The following is a 23,197-nucleotide window of genomic DNA, read 5'->3' on the forward strand; positions in this document are numbered from 1 at the left end:
AAGATCTAAGTATGACAGCTACAGAGGGTGGTGGTTGTGGAGAGGCTGAAGTGGATCACCCACATGAATATTAACTTCACTCAAGATGATGTGAAAGTTTGCTTGCAGAGGAAGCATGTGAACCTGATTATCAAGGGATTTCTAGATGACAGCGATAAGGACAGTGACTAGGGGAGGGTAGAAAGTAGTGTATCCAAATAGGGTAAACCTTAAGAAGCAGGGATTTTTCCATTCTTTGTTCTTTTATCTGTTTACTGTATTTTTCCTAAAACTGATAATCCAGACAGTTTCTGGAACATTTTTCACAAAAAACTAGTTTTCCCTTTGACTTTTTTTTCTGTTTTGTTCCACTTCCAAACTTTCACATTTCTGCTTTAAGAGGATATTAATTCGAGTTATGTTAAAATCTGTTTATCTTCCATATTTGAGTTTGTCCTGTTTAATATTAGAAGCCAGATACTTATTAAAAATAGAATTTTTTATGCAAAATGACTTCTGCCTTTTAATTGAGATGTGTAGGCTAGCATTTATTTTTAATGTGATTATTGATATGATTAGAGCTACTTACCTTTGCTATTTGTTTTCTATTTGTTCAATCTGTACTTTTCCTTTTTCAGGTTTCTTTTGGATTAATCTAGTGTTTCTTATGATTCCATTTTTATCTGTTTTGCTGACTTATTAGCTATAACTCTTTGTTATTTTAGTGCTTGTACATTTTTAACTTATTACAGTCTGTCTTTAAGTGACAGATACCACTTCATGTATAGCATGAGAACTTTAAACAGTGTACTTCCGTCTCTCCTCTCTGTCTTTGTGTAGTTGTTTTCATATATTTTACTTCTATGTATATTACAAACCATACACTACGTTATTTTTGTTTCAACAGTTAATTCTCTTTTAAAGAGATTTAAATAATATAAAAAGTATATATTTCTGGTGCTCATCATTCCTTTGGCAGTAAGCTGGAACGGTCACAGGGCTCACCTGTTCGCATCTCTCCTCTCAAGGATCACTGTCCTCTGTTGCCTGATGCCCAGTGTCTTAACTGTTCTATCATCTGCTTTGTTTTTGTTTTTGTTTTGTTATTTTTGTTTTATAGCTGTTTCAAGCAGGAGGATAAATTGGGTCCCTATTATTTCAACTTGACTGGAAGTGCCAGTCAAATACTTTTAATATTACCAAGAAATTCAGCTTTTATCCACTTTAAAATTCTGACTTTTGTATAATGTCACTTTTTGAACTTGATAAGGTAAGAATGAATCTGATAGTTGATAACTACTCACTGTGCCTTTAGCCTGGATAAGGAAGTGTGGGGAAAATCAAGTTAACATGTGCAACAGCTCTTTTCTTTTTTAACCTCAGGCTTTTTTTAAAGTCAGATGTTACCCAAGGAGTCAGATTTTATCCCTGTATAAGAATACACTTTTTTTTTTTTTAAGAGGGTGAGGATGCACTCTTGCTTGATTTGGCTTAACGTTTTTTATTAAGGTATAATTTACATACACTAAAATTCACCTTTTTAGTGTTTTCACAGACGCACAGAGTCTTGTTACTACTTCCCTTTGCAGTCAGTCCTTCCCTCCCCAGTCTAATCCCCTGGCAACCACTAATCTCTTTTCTGTTCTGATGGTGTGCCTTTTCCAGAAAGTCATATGAATTCCAGAATTATACAGAATGTAGCCTTTTGATTCTAGCTTCTCTCACTTAACATAATGCATTGAAGATGTACACATGTTGGTGTGTATCAGTAGTTCATTCCTTGTTGAGTAGTATTCCATTGAATGGATGTACTGTACTTTGGTGACATCACTAGCTGCCAAAGTAGGCAAAGGCAGTTGAGTATATCTGAGGATGATATAGAAAGGATTTAGGCATATTTTGATGGGAAATTAGATGGCCTCAAAAGTTCTTTCACATCTAAAATTTTTTGTATTTTGAAATGCCAGTGTAATGTTCTTTCTTGCCAAGTAAAGGTTACTCACTTGACTTGAGAACGGGATATATTGGAACATACTACGTTATATACACAATTCCTGAATTTGTGGGTCAGTGGAAACAAAATGTATTGTTTTTCCTTAGTATTGGGATACTGTTTTTACCTTGTTTTTTTTAAAGTATATCCTCTTTGAAGTCGTCCCAAAGTAGTCATCCTTTTTGAGTTAACTTAAAAACCCTTCTTTCCCCCCATCAACTCTACTGCTGTTTCTTTGGTATGTCACAGAGCTTGGCCTAGTTATTTTAGGAGAAAAATGAACATGCAAAATCTAATTCTTATTTTTATTTGTATATTTCTCTGATTTCTCCTCATTGCAGTGATAGCATGTGGAGGAAAATAGATGAGCTGTGAAGTCAAACAGACGTGATTTGAACATTTACAACTGTATTGCTAACTTAGAAAACTTACAATTACCCTGTAAAACTCATCTTTCTCATCTTTAAAATGGGGATGGTAATAACACCTATCTTGGCGCCAGCCCCGTGGCCAAATGGTTGAGTTCACGCACTCCAATTCAGCGGCCCAGGGTTTGCCAGTTTAGCTCGTGGGTGCAGACCTATGCACCATTCATCAAGCCATGCTGTGGCAGCCTCCCACATAGAAGAAGTAGAATGACCTACAACTAGGATATACAGCTATGTACTGGGGCTTTGGGGGGGAAAAAAAAGAGGAAGATTGGCAACAGATTGCCAGATGGCTCAGGCCAATCTTCCTCACCCAAAAAAAAAAAAGTGCATACTTTGGGGGGAAAAAAGCTATCAGCCCTGTCTAAAAAAAAAATAACACCTATCTTTTGAGGTTGTAAAGATTAACAGGGATAATGTGTATGTTTTTAACACAGCATCTAGAATACAGTAAATGCTTAAATATCATAAAACAAATTTTCCCCAGTCTCTCTCATATCTCCACTTGACACTGTAAACTATAAAGATCGCAGTTTCTTACAGTTTGATAAGGGCTGATGGAAAGTGTGAACTTTTTTGTATTTTTAAAGTTGAGCCATAGTGTAGTGTGGAAATTCTTTAGTCCAGACTTATCATAGAGAAGGCGTTTTTTATTTTACCACCTTCTTGAAAGGTTTCAGCTTCTACCAAATGATGAATTTAAGATTTACAAGGCTTAGAGGTTTTCATTCAAAGAATGTCTTAACAAGGATACATGAGATTTTCATTTAATAACTGATAAAGGAAATAGATTTGAGTTCAGATTATCGTATTTATCTACTCTTTACCAAACTGGCTTTTTTTTTTTTCTATTTTGTTTTTTTTTTTTTTTACCATCATTCTTGGTTATTTTGTTCTAATTCTGATGTGATGCTTCATAGTACTTTGGGCTCTTGGTGTGTGACTTGATTTGGACAGGTCTTTGTCGTGGAGGAAAATTCTCCGACTACCTAAACATTGGGGAAGTGTCTTTATTTTAGTTCTGCTACTGTCAGTGGGATCCAGTAGCAATAAGGAATTTATATTAGAGTTTTGTTATGGAAATTAGACTTAAAAACAGATTTTACCTTGTCCTAAAACAAGGTATACCTTACAGTGCAGTTTTACATTTTCTTTTCTTTTTTTTTAATTTTTAAAATTTTTTCCTTTTTCTCCCCAAAGCCCCCTGATAACATAGTTGTATATTTTTTAGTTGTGGGTTCTTCTAGTTGTGGCATGTGGGATGCCACCTCAGCATGGTTTGATGAGCGGTGCCATGTGCATGCCCAGGATCTGAACCGGTGAAACCCTGGGCCACCAAAGCAGATTGTGCGGACTTAACCACTCAGACATGGGGCTGCCCCCTACATTTTCTTAATCTTATAAATTTTTATTGGACATTTTTCATAAATCAAGATGCCCTCTAATGTATGTAACAAGTCAATTTTATGACTTAATGTTTTCCAGATGAAGGTAATGAAACAGAGATGCAGCCACAACAAAATAGTCAGTTAATGTGGAAACAAGGTCGACAACTACTCAGACAGTAAGTATGCCATGGTCAAACTAAAGGGGAGAAGCATATTTTAATGAGATTATTTTTATTTTGTATTTTCAATTCAATAGAATAATTTTATCTCATTATTATACTGTTGCTGTGAAAAAGCTTAATTGAATTACTGTTCCTTTTTCATATTAAATCCTCTTTCGCCTGTGGTGGAATTTATTTTTCATTAAATATTAATAAGAATTATCAAGAATAAATTCTCTTTCCATAATTTTAGCTTCATCAAAAAGGGTACAATTTTAAGCTTCTAAGTTTCATTATACACTTAAATTTATAGTTTAAAGAATTTTACACCCTTAAAGTTACTCTTTTCTTTGCATCTTTTGTACATGAATATACATATGCTTTAATATGTCTAATCAATATTTACATGTAATTTTGTTATGTTTTTAAGCTATTTTAAGTAGATTGAAGAACTAAAATTTCCCAAATGTACAAATATTGCGCTAACCTAGACTTCCTCCTCTAAGTGCATTTGAGACTGTAAAGAGGGAACAAAGCTGGGTTGAGGTTTCCATGTCAGGCGGTGGGTGATACCCACTCACCAGCTCAGTGCCTGCTCCGTGCGCATCACGTTTGAAACTTGTATTCAGATAAGTGCCTCAGTAAAATGAAATTTACTACCTATTTTGGACTTTTGGGTTTGCTTGTGAATAGTCTAAACCTATGGTTTCCAGAGTGGCTGCTTACCTGCCATTCCTTTTGACAACGGGAAGAAAATATTTAAATATCTCCTCATATCTATTTTTTATCTCCTCAAAGTTAGAAGAAAATGAGACTTCACTAACGTTTAATAAGTGAGTTTTCATTAGTGCCCTCACTTTGGTCTTAAATATAATTTATGCATTTTTCTTTTATAAATAAATAAGTGTTCTGAAAATGCTGATTTTTTTTTATGAGAAGTGGTTATCATAGCAATCCAAGAGATATTTTCAGAAACTTTAGAAGACTCATAATCTGCCCCTCAAAGTAAAGATGACATTTCATCAATGAATGAGGGAGTAACTATTTAGTGAAGGCAGTTTTTGAAGCAGTTGTCATGTGATTTTGTTGCCAAAGTGAGGTATCAAATATTATTTGTTAAAAGTAGAAAAACATAACACCTTTGTATTAGTTTGCAAGAACAACTGATTAAAGAAAGTTATAAATTTATTATCCAAATTCTAATCAAAACTTAAAATATTGGATAGAATTGAAAATGAGTATCTTGGGGCCAGCCTGGTGGCGCAGCAGTGAAGTGCACATGTTCCGCTTCTCGGCGGCCTGGGGTTCGCCCTTTCGGATCCTGGGTGTGAACATGGCACCACTTGGCCTGCCATGCTGTGGTCGGTGCCCCTCATATAAAATAGAGGAAGATGGGCACAGATGTTAGCTCAGGGCCAGGCTTCCTCAGCAAAAAGAGGAGGACTGGCAGTAGTTAGCTCAGGGCTAATTTTCCTCAAAAAAAAAAAAAAAAAGAAAATGAGTATCTTGATTTGATAGGATGCGGTTTTTCCATTTTGGTTTCTGTCTTTGTGAGATACTGCTGAGCTATAATAGCTATTAATACGAGATCTTGAAATAAACTGACCTTAGACTCGTCATCTTGTCCATCTTTGTTTTCTCTTTCATCTCATAGTCTTGATGCTTACTTTTAAGTTAATGCCTAACATTTGTCTATCATGTTTATTAATGATATTATTAATGACATTTGGCTTTTTTCATGTTCCTGCCACTACTTTTGGTCTTTTTTGGTCATCTTTGTTGTTAATAGATATTGAGTACCTTCCATATGCCAGGCACTGTACTAGGTGTGTCTCTTTTAGGGGAAAGAAAACTGAAGTTTGAGAGAATTAAAGTTAGGAAGAAAATGGCAGAAATGGGCTTTAGAACCAGGTCCAACTCTCAATACGAAGGCTTTCCTCTGTTTTCTGTGCTGCTGACTCTCTACAACCCCTGCACCCTGTGCACCCATCCCCCCCACATCCCACAGTTGAATTGTGGTCTATTTTTAGAGTTGTCTCAAGATACAAGCTTTTCTTCTGTAAACATGACCCTTTGGAACATACATCTTCTTGTACGTCATGGAGGAAACTATATATATGCTAGAAACATTCTAAGTCTCAAACAGTTGATCAATGACACTTTACATCAGATATGTAAAAAGACTATTAGTTATAATAATTACTATTATAAAGTAGTAATTCAGTAGAATCTAAGAGTGAGTTTACTCCAACTCTGCCTAGAAGAAAGAATGTGCTATTAGGTATATTAAGGAACAGCTTCTTCTTATGATAAGTTTAGTGAATGGTGTATTGTATAGTTCTTTGATTTTTCTCCGTGACCGTAGAGGCTGGTACTGCAAGAGACAGCTCCATCTGCAGCTGGAAGAGTATTTATTAGCAAGTCTTAGTAGCATAGTACTGTAGTGTGAAGTCTTATGCAGGCAGTGAATTTAAAGAAATACTTTGATTTACATATTAAGTTATAGAATACTGATTTCAGTGTGACTGAATTGTAAAGATCCTCTTCACACACAGGTATCTGCAGGAGGTGGGTTACACAGATACTATTCTAGATGTGAAGTCTAAACGAGTGCGAGCTTTGTTGGGCTTTCCAAGTGATGTCACTGACAGGGAAGATGACAAAAATCAGGACTCAGTTATAAATGGCACAGAGGCTGAAGTTAAAGAGACAGCAATGATTGGGTAAGTATTTTGTCTGGAAAGTGCTGTAGCTGTAACTTTAGTTCTTATTAAATGTTTTTGGTTTTAGGTGATACTTGTGATACTTACACTTTTAGATATTGCTACGGAAATAATTTAATTATAATAAAGTTTAGTAAAATTTAAAATTTCATTTGGTAGAAGATAACACATAGGAGTTAGAGTTATCATTTATGATTATTTTAAGAATATTTTTATTTAAGATATTTTTATTTGCTTGGAATTTATGGATTTAATGTAGATTTTAATATCTTGAAGGTCAGGCACTTACTATTAGAACTTCATAAAAGATCGTATTTGGAAATTCAGTTCAAATCTGTAAGAATGAAATTTCATTCCTGGTGACCGAGAAATCATATGAATACTTCAAATTCTTTAGAAGTAAACCTTTTTTAGCCTCTTTTGTTATCTAATAATGGTTTACTCATCTTTCCTGTGGATAATAACTATTTTAAGCATGTATTTTTAATTGATAGATCAAGTGAAAAATTCAGTAGCTGTTTGAAATACTTTGTTTTGCCTTTGGATAATGTATCATACAATTATATGTAATTCTGCTTTAAATGAGCATGAACAGTTAAATGAGGAGATTCTTTATTGAAAAAAAATTTGGCATGATTCTTAAATAAAAAGCCAAGAGTCAATGAAAGTCTAAATAGGATGTTGCTTTCTTTTAATGCATATTTAGGCTAAAAGAGTGGTTTTAATTGAACTCTATACATTTTCTAGTGAGAACATAGTTTCTATTATTTAGAACATAAGCTAAAATTATGGGATTTAGGTAAAGGTTCAAAAATATGACTTTATAAACAAATATCATTGGAGCCTTCTTAAATGTATTCATTAATAATTAAGACTACATTAACTTGTTTTTATAAATATAAGATGTAGATTGTTTCTGTGTGTAGACATACACAATGGAGGCATTATTCCTGGTTATATTTTTACCTAAAGGGTTAATTTAAGTCGTAATAAGACATTTAGAAAAGACCACTCTAGTTGTCTTGTGTTTGGGCCTTGGCCTGTCTTTTGAAACTGACAAGGGTATTATTCTGAATCTCTGATCTATGTAGAGATGGAGAATAGGGTGGAAAAAAAACAAAAACATAGCTCACAGCAGATTTGAAATTTAAGATTTATCTGTTTTGGAAATTTTGTCCATAGTTGTGGTTAATTTTTTTCAGGAAAATGCCTTCTTATCTAAAACATTTTCTAGTGAACCAGAGAGAAATCATCCTATTCTGGCCATTAGGAAATTCTTTACTAAATTTATTTTGAGGGAACTACATTCACATCTTATACATTTGAAAAGTCAGTCATTTCCAAAAGGTTAATGGTTTACTCACCAATAGGATCAAGTTTTGTGCTAATATTAATTTGACTAATATATTGTTTTTGGTAACTTCATTTGCTTTTTTCAGTTCTTTAGCTGTTCAGAAATATAAGATTGCATCAGAGAAAAATGAATATTTACTAGTTATTTTCTTAGTTACGGAAACTTACATGTCAGAGGAAGAGTTGCAGAGAGGGAAAGAATAGAGAAAAATAGAGGCACAGCTAATGAGAAAAATATTTTTAAAAAGAAACTAAAATAAGATATAAAAATAATAAAATAAAAATATTTAAAAATAAAAATAAAGAATAAAAAAGAAATTAAGGTTGTCTTAAGGATTAAAATAATACTGAATCAGGAAGGGGAGTTCTTTACGTTAGATTATCGTTAATCTAAATATACATGATTGCAAAGTACTTTTAAAAGACTAACCTAACTTCCTATATTGCTTTTCCATGGACAAGTAATGGATAAGAGTCAATGTAGATCATAATATGGTTTGGGAGATCATAATTACAATATCAACAGAAGTTAGTGCAACATATCATGGCTTAATTCTTATATTGAGTTTAAAAAATTAACTGAGCAATATGTAAATGTTTTAAACCAGAAAATCCGAGTTAACAGATTCTGCCTCAGTGCTGGATAATTTCAAATTTCTTGAAAGTGCAGCTGCAGATTTCAGTGATGAAGATGAAGATGATGACATTGATGGAAGAGAGAAAAGCATCATTGATACTTCAACAGTGAGTTGGATGACTCAGATATAAACATTTTTAGGGACCATTATTCGTACTTTAAAAATAATCTATATCCGTCAACCTAAAACCATAACTTTTTTTCTCATTACTTTTGGGAAATTTAATCTAAAAGAGTTGTTAGTATTGATTTCAGATTCAAGAATATTTTTAGTATATCAGCTTTCTCTTAAAGGTCCTCACTCTTTGGCTTTTGGTTAATTCATTAGACATTTCAACATTTCTGTAGAGCTGGTGAATATGGTAAATGTCGTGGGTTGTAACAGCACAGTGTCATTGGTTGCTGTAAGACAATAGAACTGACATACCCGTTATGGTGCCTGATGGCGACTGGCATCAACTCTACTTGATGCAGTTTTTGTTTCTCTTGTCACATTGCTTTGGTAGACAGGTTTTCCAACCTTTCAGCACTCTTCCATTTCTTCTGACTTGGTTAGGGTTCTTCTGTAGTTTTGTTTAGATCTTCTTAAGTTTATTGACTTTCCCATGGTAGTTTCCTGAAATAAGAGTTATGTCTAAATTGCTTCTTTTCCCTCTTCTTCCCTTCTTCCCTCTCCTTTTTGTCCCCTCTCCTCTCTTTCCTTTTTCCCTACTTTTTCCCCTCTTATCCTCTCTCTCTTTTTCCTTCTTCCTCCTCCTCCTCCTTTTTTAAAGTAAGAGATGAGGGCATACTTTGCTTTGTCTAGGAAAAGCTAGAAAACAAAGTTCAGATTTCTTCTTTCATGTTTACTTAGGAAGAGGAAGGAGGAAAGTAGGTAATATAAAGCAGATTGGACCCAGAGTCAAAAGCCTTGGGTTTGAGTCCCAGTTCTGCCCCTAACAAGCTGTGCTTCTGAATCCTTCAGGCTTAGTTTTTTAGATGGTAATAAATACCCATCTTATTCCCAGAGGATTTTATGAGGAATAAATGAGACACTATATACGAAAATGATGTTTAATTATAAAGTACTCTCTAAGAGGAACTTCTCTGTTCTTTATGCCATCTGCTTCCAGCAGAGACTCTCAAATTATTACTTCCAGATTATTGTTTCCCTCAGCCACTGTTCAGTAGTATTCTGCTGATAACAGCCCTGCCATGGATGTTATTTGAACTTCAAGTAGTTAGCCCCATTTTTTTAATCCAAACAAATAGTAATAGTGTGTGTTTTAATTTACTGTAGTGAAAGAAAATGGCTAAACTTGTGTGATACCTTTTCTCTGTCCTAATCATTTGGAAATTTTGTGCTATCTTGTGATTTCTATGGGATGATTGCATTGAGATATTATTTTCCCATCAAAATACTTTATTCATAGGTCAGTGGTAAATAATAATTAATTATGATGCTTTAAGATTCTTTATTAGTCATTATATCAATTTAAGTATTAAAAAATCGATAAGCTGATTATTGTAACTGTTAAGTATGGTTTTACTAGAAATTCCTAACCATACACTAGTTTCTTTTTACGTAATCAAATTTACAAATATTCTGTCTTTCATTTAGTGACGATCATAGCAATTCTGTGACCAAGCAATGAAGGCACAGCTAATGTAAACTTACTTAACCCTCCTCAAACACTTGGACTCAAAAACTTTTAGTTTTTCAGGAAAAAATATTTCTAAACAAATAATTGGTTTCTTTGTTACAGTTTTGCTAATTTTTATGGTATATTACATTAGTTTTCACAGCTGCAATCTAATAGCTATCTGCCAAAAGGACTTTAAAAATCTAACTGTACTTAACAGTGAATAAGCATTACTTAGAAGATTTCTTGCAATGCTATATATAGAGAGAGAGTGGCCAGAAATTATTCTATTAAAATGTTTAGTAGAATGAACAGATTTTTTAAAATGTTATTTATTTATTCAAAATAGTTTAATAGATTCAACTAAGAAAGTACAGAAACATAAGGCTCTTTAGTAGCTGTTGGTTGTGTTTAGGCTATTATATAGTGTGATGTCTTCAAAAGCCACGTGTGTTTGTTCTCCTTTCTTGCTTTTTGCCCTCTACTGGAGTTTGATGGTTCTTTGGATTACATTCTGGATCATCTTCCTCCTTCCCATCTCCTTCTCTTTCCTCATGATCCCTTATACATCTATATACCCTATATAAGGTCAACCTCTTCACTGTATTTTTCTTTACCATCACTATCAGCATTCTCATCTTTGTATTATTCAAGTGTAATAATGATCTTAAAATTATAATGCATATAAAAAAGTGATCATTTTCAAACTGTGTAAAGAATAACTTCAGCAGCAACATTTGCTGTCCACATTCAGACACTTTAAGAGGAAAAAGTAATGGGATTAAGAATCATTAACTATTGTTTTAGTCACAGTATGAAAAATCCCATCCCTGTTTGTGTTATGCTTCTTCTAATGATTTTTGAAGTGACATTTTATCTTTTTTTCTAATCTTCTTGCCACCCTGTGCAACCCATAACTATTTTGTATTTGCCTTAATTTCTTAAGTTGATTCATAAGCTCATTGAAGGTAGGAGTGTAGTGGAACCTTAGATGTAAGGAAGAAAAATAATAAGTGATTATTACAACAAACTCCACTCCTTTCCCTTTACTAATCCTACTCTCCCTTGGTAACCACAGTTTACTTTTCTTCTGTTTACTTACATGTGGTAAGTTTATTTACTTACATGTGGTATTTGATAGACAGTGATCTGCAACTTGCCATTCATCTTCATTCTTTGCAAGGTTGTAGAGAGGAGATGGGACTTAGAAACATGTTTTTTCCATGAAGTTAGTTTTGTGACTTGATACCATATTCAATAATAACTAATGTTGATAATACATTCTGGCTTTCAGTTTAAGATCCTAGATGCTTCTTCAGTATTTTCCCTGCCCTTTTTGTCAGGCATTGATAACAGGGATTTCTATCTACAAAATGTTGGTGATGGCCCCTTTGAATTATATCTGCTTGTCCCATCAGGGTCAGGGAGGGATTAAGCCACTAGGGTAAAAGCAGGTGGATTAGGCAGTGCATTTGTATGTGGAACTATGAAGGTCTGTGTCTTCTGTTGGTATAACTCCTCAGAGACTCTTTTCTACCTTAGTCTGGCTGTCCACGGAAAATTAGAGCTATTAGCATGTAGTTTGTGAATACTTGCAAAAGAATACACCTTTAGCATGGATTTTCTCTTCACAATCTGTCAAACTGATCTTGCTTTTTTTGTTTGTTTAATAGATTTGCTAGATGATAGATTGCGAAATGCTGTAAACAGAAAAGTATTCCTTGATTTTAGGGATATATTCTAAAGAGTTAAACCAATTATTCTAGCATAATTAAAGAATCCGTGATTTCTCCTATTCAGTTTTTATATATACTAGGACAGTTAAGGCAGATTAGGTTTCATCTACTGTGCTAGTTTCCTTCTATTTGATAGTGTCTTCCTGGAGTGCTGCATTGAGAAGGATTTCTGAGGCTGTATCTAGCCTTAGATGAAGAGTGCTGTGATTGATAAGTGTTATCAGTCATGAGCATGAGAACAGGGCTACACAAGTCAGGTATTTGTTATCTCTGAGTCTACTTTTAGACTCTCTAGTCCATTCCATTGGTCTGTCTGTTAAACCTTTACAATTTTAAACCACTCACAATAGTCCAGTGATAAAGTTTGAGCAGATTATGCTATTTCCACTTTGCATGAAGTGAAGAAGCTAAGGTCTGGAGAAATTGAGATATTGAGTCCATTTTATCAAGAGAAGCTGCAAACCAGTCATCCTAATTTCATTGGGCTCCTGGTGACCAAAAAGGAGATAATTCATAAAGAGTATTGGCACATAGATCTTAAAAATCATCTCTGCATGCATTAAGCCTAAATTTTAATCCTCCTCTGAATTTGTGATTCCAGAGATATTCCTAAATATATAAAAATGAGACATAACAGCCTTTATCAGATTTGCTATTAAATCCAAGTCGTCTCACTCTGAAAGTATTGAATAAAATATTGAAAAAATCTGTATTTTAGGAAAAATTGGAATATATTAGAGAAAACTGATGCAAGCTTGGGACAGTAGAAATAATAATGGGAACCTTTTTCTACTCCTGTAACAGAATACCTTCTAAGTCTTGAGGCATGCATTTCTGAGTTTGTAGTTTTGTGATTTTACGTTTTGTATGGGAATGATCTGTTAGAGTTAAAAATTTCTTATGGTTATATTCTGAAACACTCTGGCAACTTTTTATGAAGAGTTTCTTTCTATGGTTAGATTAGAATGTCTGCACACTGCTCAGACTGCATCCAGGAAATGGAAGATTTGGTTGTGGTTCTCATAATACAGTATGTCAGGGACTTTTTTCATCTATCTGTGATTTAAATATGCCTTATATTTCAGTGGTTTTAATATATGATTCTATTTGTTTATTTAAAACAAGTAAACAGGCCATGATGGAACAAAATTTAAATTACTACTTTAAAATGTATAATGTATATATTTTAAAAATATCTGTGTTTTCCACTCAATTGGATAGGTATTACAGTTATTTAACAGAACAGAGATACACTTTCTGAAGAAAACAATAATTGGGTTTTCTCATTCAATGGTAAAGGGATACTGTTTCCTTTATTTAAATTAATCCCATAATATATCCTAATATTTTAACTTAGCATGTTTTTTCATTAGATTGTTAGGAAAAAAGCATTGCCTGATAGCAGTGAAGATCGAGATACAAAAGAAGCTCTAAAGGAGTTTGACTTCTTGGTTACATCAGAGGAAGGAGAAAATGAGTCTAGAAGTGCAGGCGATGGAACAGACTGGGGTAAGGAAGCACGTTGGACCCAACCAGAGATGTTATGTAAATAAAAGAAACTGATGTCTTACCAGAATTGAATCTCTTACACTGTGGAAATGTTGAACATCTTATGAACTTTTTACTACTGTCACCTTTTATCTACGGTGTGTGTGTGATTAAAGAAGGTTGTACAACTAGTTACTTTATCTTCTTTTTAATGTACGCAATTTATTATGAAAAAAATTTGAATTCATATACAAAATATTCTCTGTTTGCTGGCTAGACAGTAGAACTTGTGAATCTAGATTTTGTGGAAATTGAGTATAAGAATGTAATAGAGGATTTTAGAGATCTTATCTCTGGCATCTTCTGTGCAGAAAGTATAAGTTGAAAAATTGTACTTATTCATTCTAGTCGGGTTTCATCCGTTTGTACAAAGCATAGAATTTTTTTGTACAAATTGTTCTAAACACATTTAATATTTTAAACATCTAGTAGGAGTTAAAGCAAGTATTTTGGGGAAAACTTCTACAGCATAGATCGTTCTGGGAGTTTGGAAATGAATTGTCACTATCAGTATGGTAGGGTTGTGATAAATTCTTCAGAAGTGATCAATTCTGTCAGGTTGTGTGTCTCTGTGTGTGAGTGAGTAAGAGAGAAAGAGGGACAGATAATTGAGAATGAGAAAAAATTTTCTCTTGAGGCGGAAGAGTTCCAGGACTCCCTTAGCTTACAGTCTGTGTACTTTAAAGACATAAAGTTAGAGAATCAGTAAGTTCCCTCAATTTTCCTTGGGGCTTTACTTTCAGGGACTCTGATGGTGCTGATGCCACTTCTTTTCCTTTTTTGTGGCAAATATTTGAAGAATTATTTGTGGTAATTATTTAGTCATTGAAGGATATTATGGCTACTTAGTGATTGACTTTTTTCAACAGAACAAATTTTGGAAACCAGAGGAAGTCACTTCTGTCTTATTCTCTGCTGATCTTATATATCAGGTTATTCAGATATTTTAAGGAACACTTGTGCCAATATAGCTAGATCCACTGTGCTACACTGAGGTCTTTCTCTGAGGAGTCACACATCTGCATAAATAATAGTTGGACCTTTTCATAACCAATCTCCCATCCAAGTACTAACCAGGCCCGACCCTGCTTTGCTTCCGAGATCAGATGAGATTGGGTGCGTTCAGAGTGCTATGGCCATAGACCCATAACCAATCTTATTGCAAGGGTAATTAGGATCCATTTTTCTCCAAAGACAGCTGCGTTGTTCTTTGTGTAACTTCCTTTGCTTTAAGGTGTGAGTCATGGCCTAGAGTATTATATGATACATGTGTGTACATTTCAACCTAACCTGCTGTGAAGTTTCTGTTGAAAACATGAGTCACTGTTCCCACATCTGAGCTGGCTCACTGTTTAGAAGTGTACTGGGTATTTCTGTTTATGAGTAAAAGGAATCTTTCAGTCGCCTGGAGCTTTCTTTACCAGGAGTTTGGCCTTATGTGTTTTAAGGATTTTATAATTAAAATTCAAAGCATTAAACTTTTAAGCAAATTCACAAGACTAGATTGCAAATCTTGTTTAGTTAAATGAACATTTGAACCATTATAGGTGCTTCCTTTATCTCTCCCCCACCTCCTTAAAAAAGAGTGAGTATCCTTAGGTTAAGAATCTCATTAGTTTCTGGTAAGTAGATAGATTTTACCACACGTCTTGTTATCCATTAAGATGATAATAAGGCTAAATTTTTACTTCTGAAAACCTGAAGGCATTCTAGGATCCAACAGCCACTTGGTTTAATTTATTATGAAGACCTGATTGATGAAAATTAACATTTTTGATTGTTAGATCTTTCTGGAAAAATAGACTATTTCTACTATTGATACATTATAGTTAGGTCTATAAAAATGTTGAGTTTTTAAAAGAATTGTGTATAGTATATTCAGAGGCCCAATAAGTAGTTTTTTAAACTGTGGGTTGAACCTTGTTAAAAGTAGATTCTTGTTTAGTCTGGTTCATTTCAGGTTATTCCAATCATTCAACAAATGCTGATCAAGTGCCTTCTATGTGCCAAGTCTTCTAAGTGAAGATCCCTACCCCTGTAGTCCCTATGTCTACTGAGAGGATCTAGGCAATAAGCAATAAATGTGATAAGTGATAATAGTGTGTCAGAAGGTGATAAATGCTATGGAAATATAGAAGAAGTAGAACTGAGTAAGGTGGATAGAGAGTGCTCGGTTCGGGGTGGGTGGAGGGGACAGGTTACAATTTAAAATAGGGTGATCGTGGTAGGCCCCATTGAAAGGGTAACATTTGAGCAAAAGACTTGGAGAATTGATGAGAGAGTTAGCCATATGGTTTCTGAGGAAGGAGTGCTCAGGAAGAAGAAAGCCAAAGCAAAGGCCCTGAGATAGCAGCGGCCCTGGTATGCTTGAGGAATTGAAGGAAGCTAGAGTGGCTGGAGCACAGTGATTCTAAGAGGAATGTAGTAAGAAATGACCAAATCATATAGGGCTGTTACACTGGTGAGATGGGGAATGATGGGAAGGATTTGAACAGAAGGGTGACATGATCTAACTTTAATTTTAAAGCATCATTCTGGCTGCTGTGTTGAGAATAGACTACCCTGGGCAACTACTGTTGATAATTGACTTGGAGGGAAGAAGGGTCAACTATTGCAGTAATTCTAGCGAAAGACAGAATGGTTAGAGAAGTAGTGGGTGTGCTGAGAAGTAGTTAGATTCTGGATGTGTTTTGAAGGTAGAGAAAACAGTATTTCCTGAAATATTTGATGTGGTGTGTGAAAGAAAGGAAAGTTTTTGTTCTGAGAAAATGGAAGTATGGAACTGTCGTCAAATAAGATGGGGAACTCTGTGGGTGGGACAAATTGGATGGGGGAGATTGGGAGTTTGGTTTTTTGTGTTGCGTTTGAGATAGTTATTAGACTTCCTAATGGAAATGTAGAGTGAGCAGTTGGATGTATGAGTCTTGAGTTCAAGTGAGAGTTCTGAGCTCATATGTGACATTATATAGTATGTAAATTATTTTATAGTGAGAATAAAATATATAACATATTTACTTTTTAAATTTTCTTCTCCTGAAATAGTACAAATTAATGATTTAATCTCTTTTTCTATTAGAGGCCCAGTTTCCTGTTTTAAGAATTTTTAAAATAACATCACTTAAATTGTTTTAAATTTTGAATTCAGGTTGATTGATAAGCTTGCAAGTGCTATTTATAAGGCCTGAAAAATAAAAATGATTATTTGTTGATGAACACATGCCAAAAATATAAAGTTTTTGAAGTGAAAAGATCATTGAAGACTATTTTGTACCATCTCTTAATAATAACCTTCTCTCGTTACATAGATTAATAAGAAATTTTTTTTGTGAGTCAATCCTAATCGAATTCAGAAACTGGGATGAAAATGAGGGGTTCTTGATTATAGAGTTTTGAGGCTTCATTTACTAAAAGTCACTCAAATCTTCCAGGGTTTTTTTTTTTTCCTATGTCTCTTTCAAGAGAAATTTAATATTACCTAGGAAATTGAATTGATCGCCGTTTCTTAGATGGTATATTTTGTGTGATGTATGTCTAATGAATAAGCAAAAACTTTTTAAAATTAGTGATACTATACAGAAAATGGTTGTGTGGTTCATTGACATAGTAGTGAATTGATTTAAGAGAGTTCAATTTTTTATTGAAAAAGGCTGTTTCATTTGTTTCACTCTGTTTAGAAAAGGAAGACCAGTGTCTCATGCCTGAAGCTTGGAATGTGGACCAGGGAGTAATTACCAAACTCAAGGAACAATACAAAAAGGAGAGAAAGGGGAAAAAGGGGGTGAAGAGTAAGTGGAAAACATTGTATCTGTAAATCATGAATCTTGCCTTTCATATCCCCCCAATTTTTTTTTCAATGTTTTCCTAAAACTACTTACTCTTTTTCTTTTCTGCTCCTGACCTCTTTCCTTTTCATCTGCTCTCAGGGGTTGAAATTAAATGGTTAGCTATTTGATTATGAACTTAAAAAAACAAAAAAATGCATGTATGACTATGGAATCATAATATATCCCAGTAGTAAATCCAGAGCCTCCTGAGAGTGTGGGACTATGTATGGAACATAGTGATGATTTGATTTTTTTAAAGTATATGTACTTAATTACAACAACGATTTTTCACTGTTGACAGTTTTAAATCTCGTCTAGTGTAACCCTCTGGCAATCTGCCAAAATTACTGCTTATAATTCTACATCTTGGAGACAGAAAGAAAGTTAATTTCTACCCCTGAATATTCTATGTGTTCATAATACACAGTTCATGTGTTCTCACCACTATATGTTGAACAAGGCACAGAGTCAAATACACAACTTTTAAAAGCATTTATTTTCTAATTTAAAATTTTGGGCCAATTTCATTTATAATAATATTACTAGTTAGCTTTTTTATTTTCAGTAAAATGTGTGCCACATCAGAAACGGAAACTAAAATGAAATTTCTAGCCCTGTGAATCATCTATATAACTCATTGTGCAAGTTATTAATAAAATTTAGCAATGAATCCAGTTAAGTAGGTAAAATGGAAATACAGAAGCTTTCAAACATCACTGAAAACTGTCTTCAACACCTTTTTAGGAGAGCAAGGCTAAACTACCTCCTTTTGCTTCCACTCTCACTGACAATATGGACATGAGTCTCCCTTTTACGGCAATAGGAATTTCATCCTTTGGGATATTAAAGTAGTGTAAAGTGAGATTAAAATCCAGCTTAGTGAGATGTATTTAAAAGTTGCAAAAGACTGGAAGGATATGCTTTTTCTTTTTCTTTTTCTTTTCTTATAGTGATGCTAAGGCTTATAAAGACCAGTCATTCCTGTTAGGCCATTCTTTTACTACTTGGTAGTTACTGATAAACATGTAAATCTTTATTAAAAATATCTTAGAATTTACAAGTATTTAACTTGAATGGATAAAAAGTCAGTGGCCATTGTTGTTGTCAGAGAAGCAACTATTACATAACTGAGAAATGATGTCATTTAATGCCTTCTCAATATAAATTAAATCACAATGAGAAAGATTAATAATAAAACATAAGGACATTTTGTATCTTTTATCCAAAAATACTGATAAAAAATTTAATCTTAAACAATGATATGTGATTTGCTACAGCTTTTCAGAGCCATGACAAAACCAGTTAAACTGAAATTTTGAGGAAAGTTTGTGTATCATACATGAGAAACAAGGAGAATATTTTAGTTTTCAGATTGTCTTAAAGTTGATAAATTTCTTTAAGTCATTATGCTACAAGAAAGATCTTTTGATTGGAAAGGTATCCAGGACTTATGTAGTATCCATCTATCTACTGTATTGATTATTCAATTTTTGTCAAATATCAAGGCATCACTATAGTTTGAATTTGGCACTTAACATCTAGAACCGCACCGTTTGACTGGAACAGTATTCCTACTAATGGAAGCTACAAGATTTCCTGAATCTGAGAATTATGATCAGTATTCAGGCACAAAGCACATAGTTTTTTAGTATGGCGAAGAAAAATGACTAAGCAGAAGTTTTAATGTTGTTCATTGAAGATAGAGGGACTGTAGACTGAGGATCAGCACATTTTGTTTATCATCATCAGTTCATGTTAGCTTGACAAAATAGTAGTCTGGGAAGAAGTGAAGACATGATAAAACAGAACTGAAAGACTTACAATAAAAACAAACCTAGGGGGGCCGGCCCCGTGGCCAAGTGGTTAAGTTCACATGCTCCGCTTCGGCAGCCCAGGGTTTCACTGGTTCGGATCCTGTGTGCGGACATGAGCACCACTCATCAAGCCGTGCTGAGGCGGCATCCCACATAGCAGAACTAGAACTAGAATATACAACGATGTACTGGGGGCTTTGGAGAGAAGAAGGAAAAAAGAAAAAGAAGATTGGCACAGATGTTACCTCAGGTGCTGATCTTTTAAGAAAAAACAAACAAAACTGAAGCAAAACTTTGAATTGGTATATGAAGCATCATGTATCATATATTTATGGTGGTTTATAAAACACCATAAATATTCTTTTAATTGTATTTTTACTCATTGGAAAAGTTTGAGTCTTTTTAATATGATCTAGTAGAAATAATTCCAGTCAAATTGTGTACTCCAATCATACTATCTTGAAATATATTTCTAGATATTAGTTAAAATTGCTTAAAAATAGTTGTATTTTTTACTGGTATAGGAAAAAAAACCATAACGGACTATGGGTAAGATTTTCCCATTCTTAATTAAACTTATAACAGGAAAAACTACCGAAGATCTGTTTCAGCCTCTATCCTATATAAAACAGTCAAAACAGGGATGTGGGAGAATGAAGAATCAAAGATTAGGTAAGTAATCAGCAGGGCATGAGACTTCACCTCGGGAACCCTAGCTTTAGGGTGTAAGGCAATGAATGCAACTCAATTTAAACAAACAAAAAGGGATATTGTCTAATTCAGTACCTAATAGCTTCACTGTCTGTGTTTAGAGCAATATACAAGGATTATAAAATAATATTACTTTCAATGGTCCAGATTGCACATGAGCATTCTTTTCCATGTGAATAGTGATGTTATTCCATTAGCTTATTTTTTAAAATATATGTAAAACAATTTTCAAGAAATAATAAACTTTTAAAATAATTTGAAAACTTGGAAAATCATTACTCTTTAATATAGTAGGGTAGTTTTAAAGGTGAATGTTGGCAGATGTGACTAAGTTTAATGGCACCATTTTGATGCAATTGGATAACTCTGTTTCCTCTTTTTTGTTCCCTCCCTCCCTTTTTTGGGCTAGGACCCAATAGGTCAAAACTACAAGATATGCTTGCTAATTTGAGAGATGTTGATGAACTTCCCTCATTGCAACCATCTGTGGGTTCACCTTCCAGACCCAGCAGCTCCAGGCTTCCTGAGCATGAAATAAATAGGGCAGATGAAGGCAAGTATTTAAGACACTCTAGAGCACAAAAAGCACTTGGATATACATAGCTAAATTCAGTGACTCGAAAGGTCTCTCTAAGAGAAGAATTGTACTCTACATATGTTTGATCTACATAGTATTCTTCAGATGGAGGCTTTCTTGCATTCAAGGGGGTTTGATTCCAGCTTCAATCTTGAGGACTTGAAATAGGGTGCATAAACTTAAAAACCAACTCTAAATTCTATTTTACAACATCCCGGAGCTCAGCAGAAGCCATGTATTTAGTGTATGTAGGTAGTCCTGTATATACCCTTGCAAGAATGAGAAAATTAAGTCTATAAATGGGTAGTAAATATTTACTTTGAGACTCACATAAATATTTTCAAATATTTAAGCAGTTTATCATTGATAAATGAAAAAGGGAAAAAAGAACCTAAAATTCTAGTCACGTTTTCTGCTTTCTGTTTTTCTTGTTTCCTTTTAGTCCTTATCTATATGTATATACTTTTTACAAAGTTATGGTCACAGTGTAGAATAATTCTGTTTTGTTTTATTTACTTAACACAAAATCATAAAAATAATTTTCATAGTTAAGATTTTAAGATGACATATTATGTTTTAAACTGAATACTTAACCACCCCCATTTTAGATATTTAGGTCGTTCCCAGTTTTTTACAGTACAATCTTGTGGTATATGAAAACAGTTCTTTCTGTCTTTTAGACGCAAGTTCTGATTTATCTCTTTATAAATGTATAAAATGCGTATATGTGGAAATTGATTTTAAAATGCATTTACATTAGCTGAAAATCCAGTATGACATAAAAGTAATCTTAATGATTGAGTATTTTTCAAACTATACTTTTAAAAATTGCCTTGAATTTAAATACTGTAATTATTTGCAATGGATATGCCTCTTCAGACTATTGTTTGGTGAACAAAACAACCTGGAAAAGAGCAACAGAAAAATCATATGTTCTTGGTTTTTAAATTCAGTTACATTTTAGAGAGACATAAACTGGTAGGATCTTGATGGATAGATTTTTATGGCTGGAGTACTTTTTCTTTTCTTTTTTTGGTGAGGAAGATTGTCCCTGAGCTAACATCTGTGCCAATCCTCCTCTATTTTTGTATGTGGGACACCACCACAGCATGGCTTGACAAGTGGTATGCAGGTCCACGCCTGGGATCCAAACCCGTAAACCCTGGGCTTCTAAAGAGGAGTGCGTGAATTTAACCACCATGCCACTGAGCCAGCCCCTGGACGACTACTTCAGTGAAATTTTCGGCTGTTACATGATTAGTTATTAGTTAGAGTTAATTATAGTATACTTGGAGTTTGTTACACACGTTAAATAATGAAGACTCACACATTACACCTTTACATGCTAGATGTTTTTGAATTAAAAATGTAAAGTCATGGGCCTCAATAGGTATGTTTGTTGTTCACTAGGAGATTCATTCAGATGACACTATAGGTATGAGAATTTTAATCAGTTTCATTCTAAGATGAGGTCTAGATAAGAAGAGTTAGTTTTTCTTTTACTCTAATAACTCCAAAAGAGTTTTATCAGAAATTTCATCTTTCAGAATTCTAATAATAGAGGCAGAATATGTACTATTTACTAAATGACAAATGTAGAAAAGCATTATATAAGCCACAGGAAGTGGCCTTGATAGAAGAAAAATATTTAAGAACCTAAAATGGAAGCATTGAATGTCTAACTTACACTGTCTGTAACATTAGTCCTAAGCCTTCCCCCTCAGTTCAGGGTTTTCAGAAATAGAAAAAGCACTTTGGAAATATATTGTGTATTTAATTGCCTGTGACTCCTGGTTCTTGGTCTCTAATCTAGTTTCATAAAAAGCTTCCGTAGCCTGTGCGTGCTGTATACATTTATTACCTTATTTTTATTTTAATAATTTATAAGATAGTGCCACACTTAAGAGGCACAGTTAAGTAATTTTGTAAAAGCTGATTAGAGCTAGTAGCGTTTAGTTACTGGATAGAAATGTGACCTGGAGTCTTAAATTCTGAGGAATCTTAGCAATCAAATGACAGTTGTGCCCATTGTTGTTCTCTGTCTTTGACCCTCAAGGGCTGGCTTAGCCGCTGGTGTGTTGATTTGTGTAAGTAGTTGTTGCTTTCCTTTGTTTTCACGTTTAATTTTGCCATTTCTAGAGCGTTAGTTAAATTAGCACAAACATGTATATGGGCAAAATCCCATGAATCTTAGTCTGTTTTCCAAGAGTCGTTTTTATTTCACACCTGAGCAAAGTTATCTGGAAATACTAGAAATGAAAGCAAAATAAACACCTGGCTGAAGACCTAGCCTCCTAGTCTCATGTGAATCATTTGGTTGAAATTTTGGTATGAAAATTGTTGTCCTAACTGAAACAATCCCCACTCTTCCTTAGTAAATGTTTAGAGTTGCTCCACCCCTTAGAGGATCTGTGGTTTGGTGGGGTAAAACCCATTTTCATTCTCGCTGCTTTATTGTATGGTGGTTTGAAAATGTCTTACTTCATTTATACTCGCCTTTGTTCTTAGAAGGATTTTAAGTAGAGTTTCTGTCGCTACTATTTTTTTTTTTTTTAAAGAATGTTTTTTCCATTCTTTCTTTTTTTTTTTTTAAGATTTTATTTTTTCCTTTTTCTCCCCAAAGCCCCCCAGTACATAGTTGTGTATTTCTCGTTGTGGGTTCTTCTAGTTGTGGTATGTGGGACGCTGCCTCAGCGTGGTCTG

General features: G+C 34.0%; 1 protein-coding gene across 2 annotated transcripts in view; it reads left to right on the forward strand.

Annotated features, from left to right (window-relative positions):
* STRN (striatin) overlaps nt 1–23,197 on the forward strand; it is a 101,447-nt gene that overhangs the window by 48,080 nt on the left and 30,170 nt on the right. The window contains exons 4-10 of one of the 2 annotated variants that reach the window (XM_046661222.1): nt 3,886–3,964; nt 6,505–6,672; nt 8,634–8,769; nt 13,394–13,529; nt 17,243–17,353; nt 19,792–19,878; nt 20,327–20,470. In XM_046661222.1, the coding sequence (XP_046517178.1) occupies nt 3,886–3,964; nt 6,505–6,672; nt 8,634–8,769; nt 13,394–13,529; nt 17,243–17,353; nt 19,792–19,878; nt 20,327–20,470 (861 nt within the window). The remainder of the gene's footprint in view (nt 1–3,885; nt 3,965–6,504; nt 6,673–8,633; nt 8,770–13,393; nt 13,530–17,242; nt 17,354–19,791; nt 19,879–20,326; nt 20,471–23,197) is intronic. The other variant, XM_046661223.1, reaches the window with a different exon arrangement.

This window comes from Equus quagga, chromosome 5 (genome assembly GCF_021613505.1).
Source record: "Equus quagga isolate Etosha38 chromosome 5, UCLA_HA_Equagga_1.0, whole genome shotgun sequence".
Lineage (NCBI taxonomy): Eukaryota > Metazoa > Chordata > Mammalia > Perissodactyla > Equidae > Equus > Equus quagga.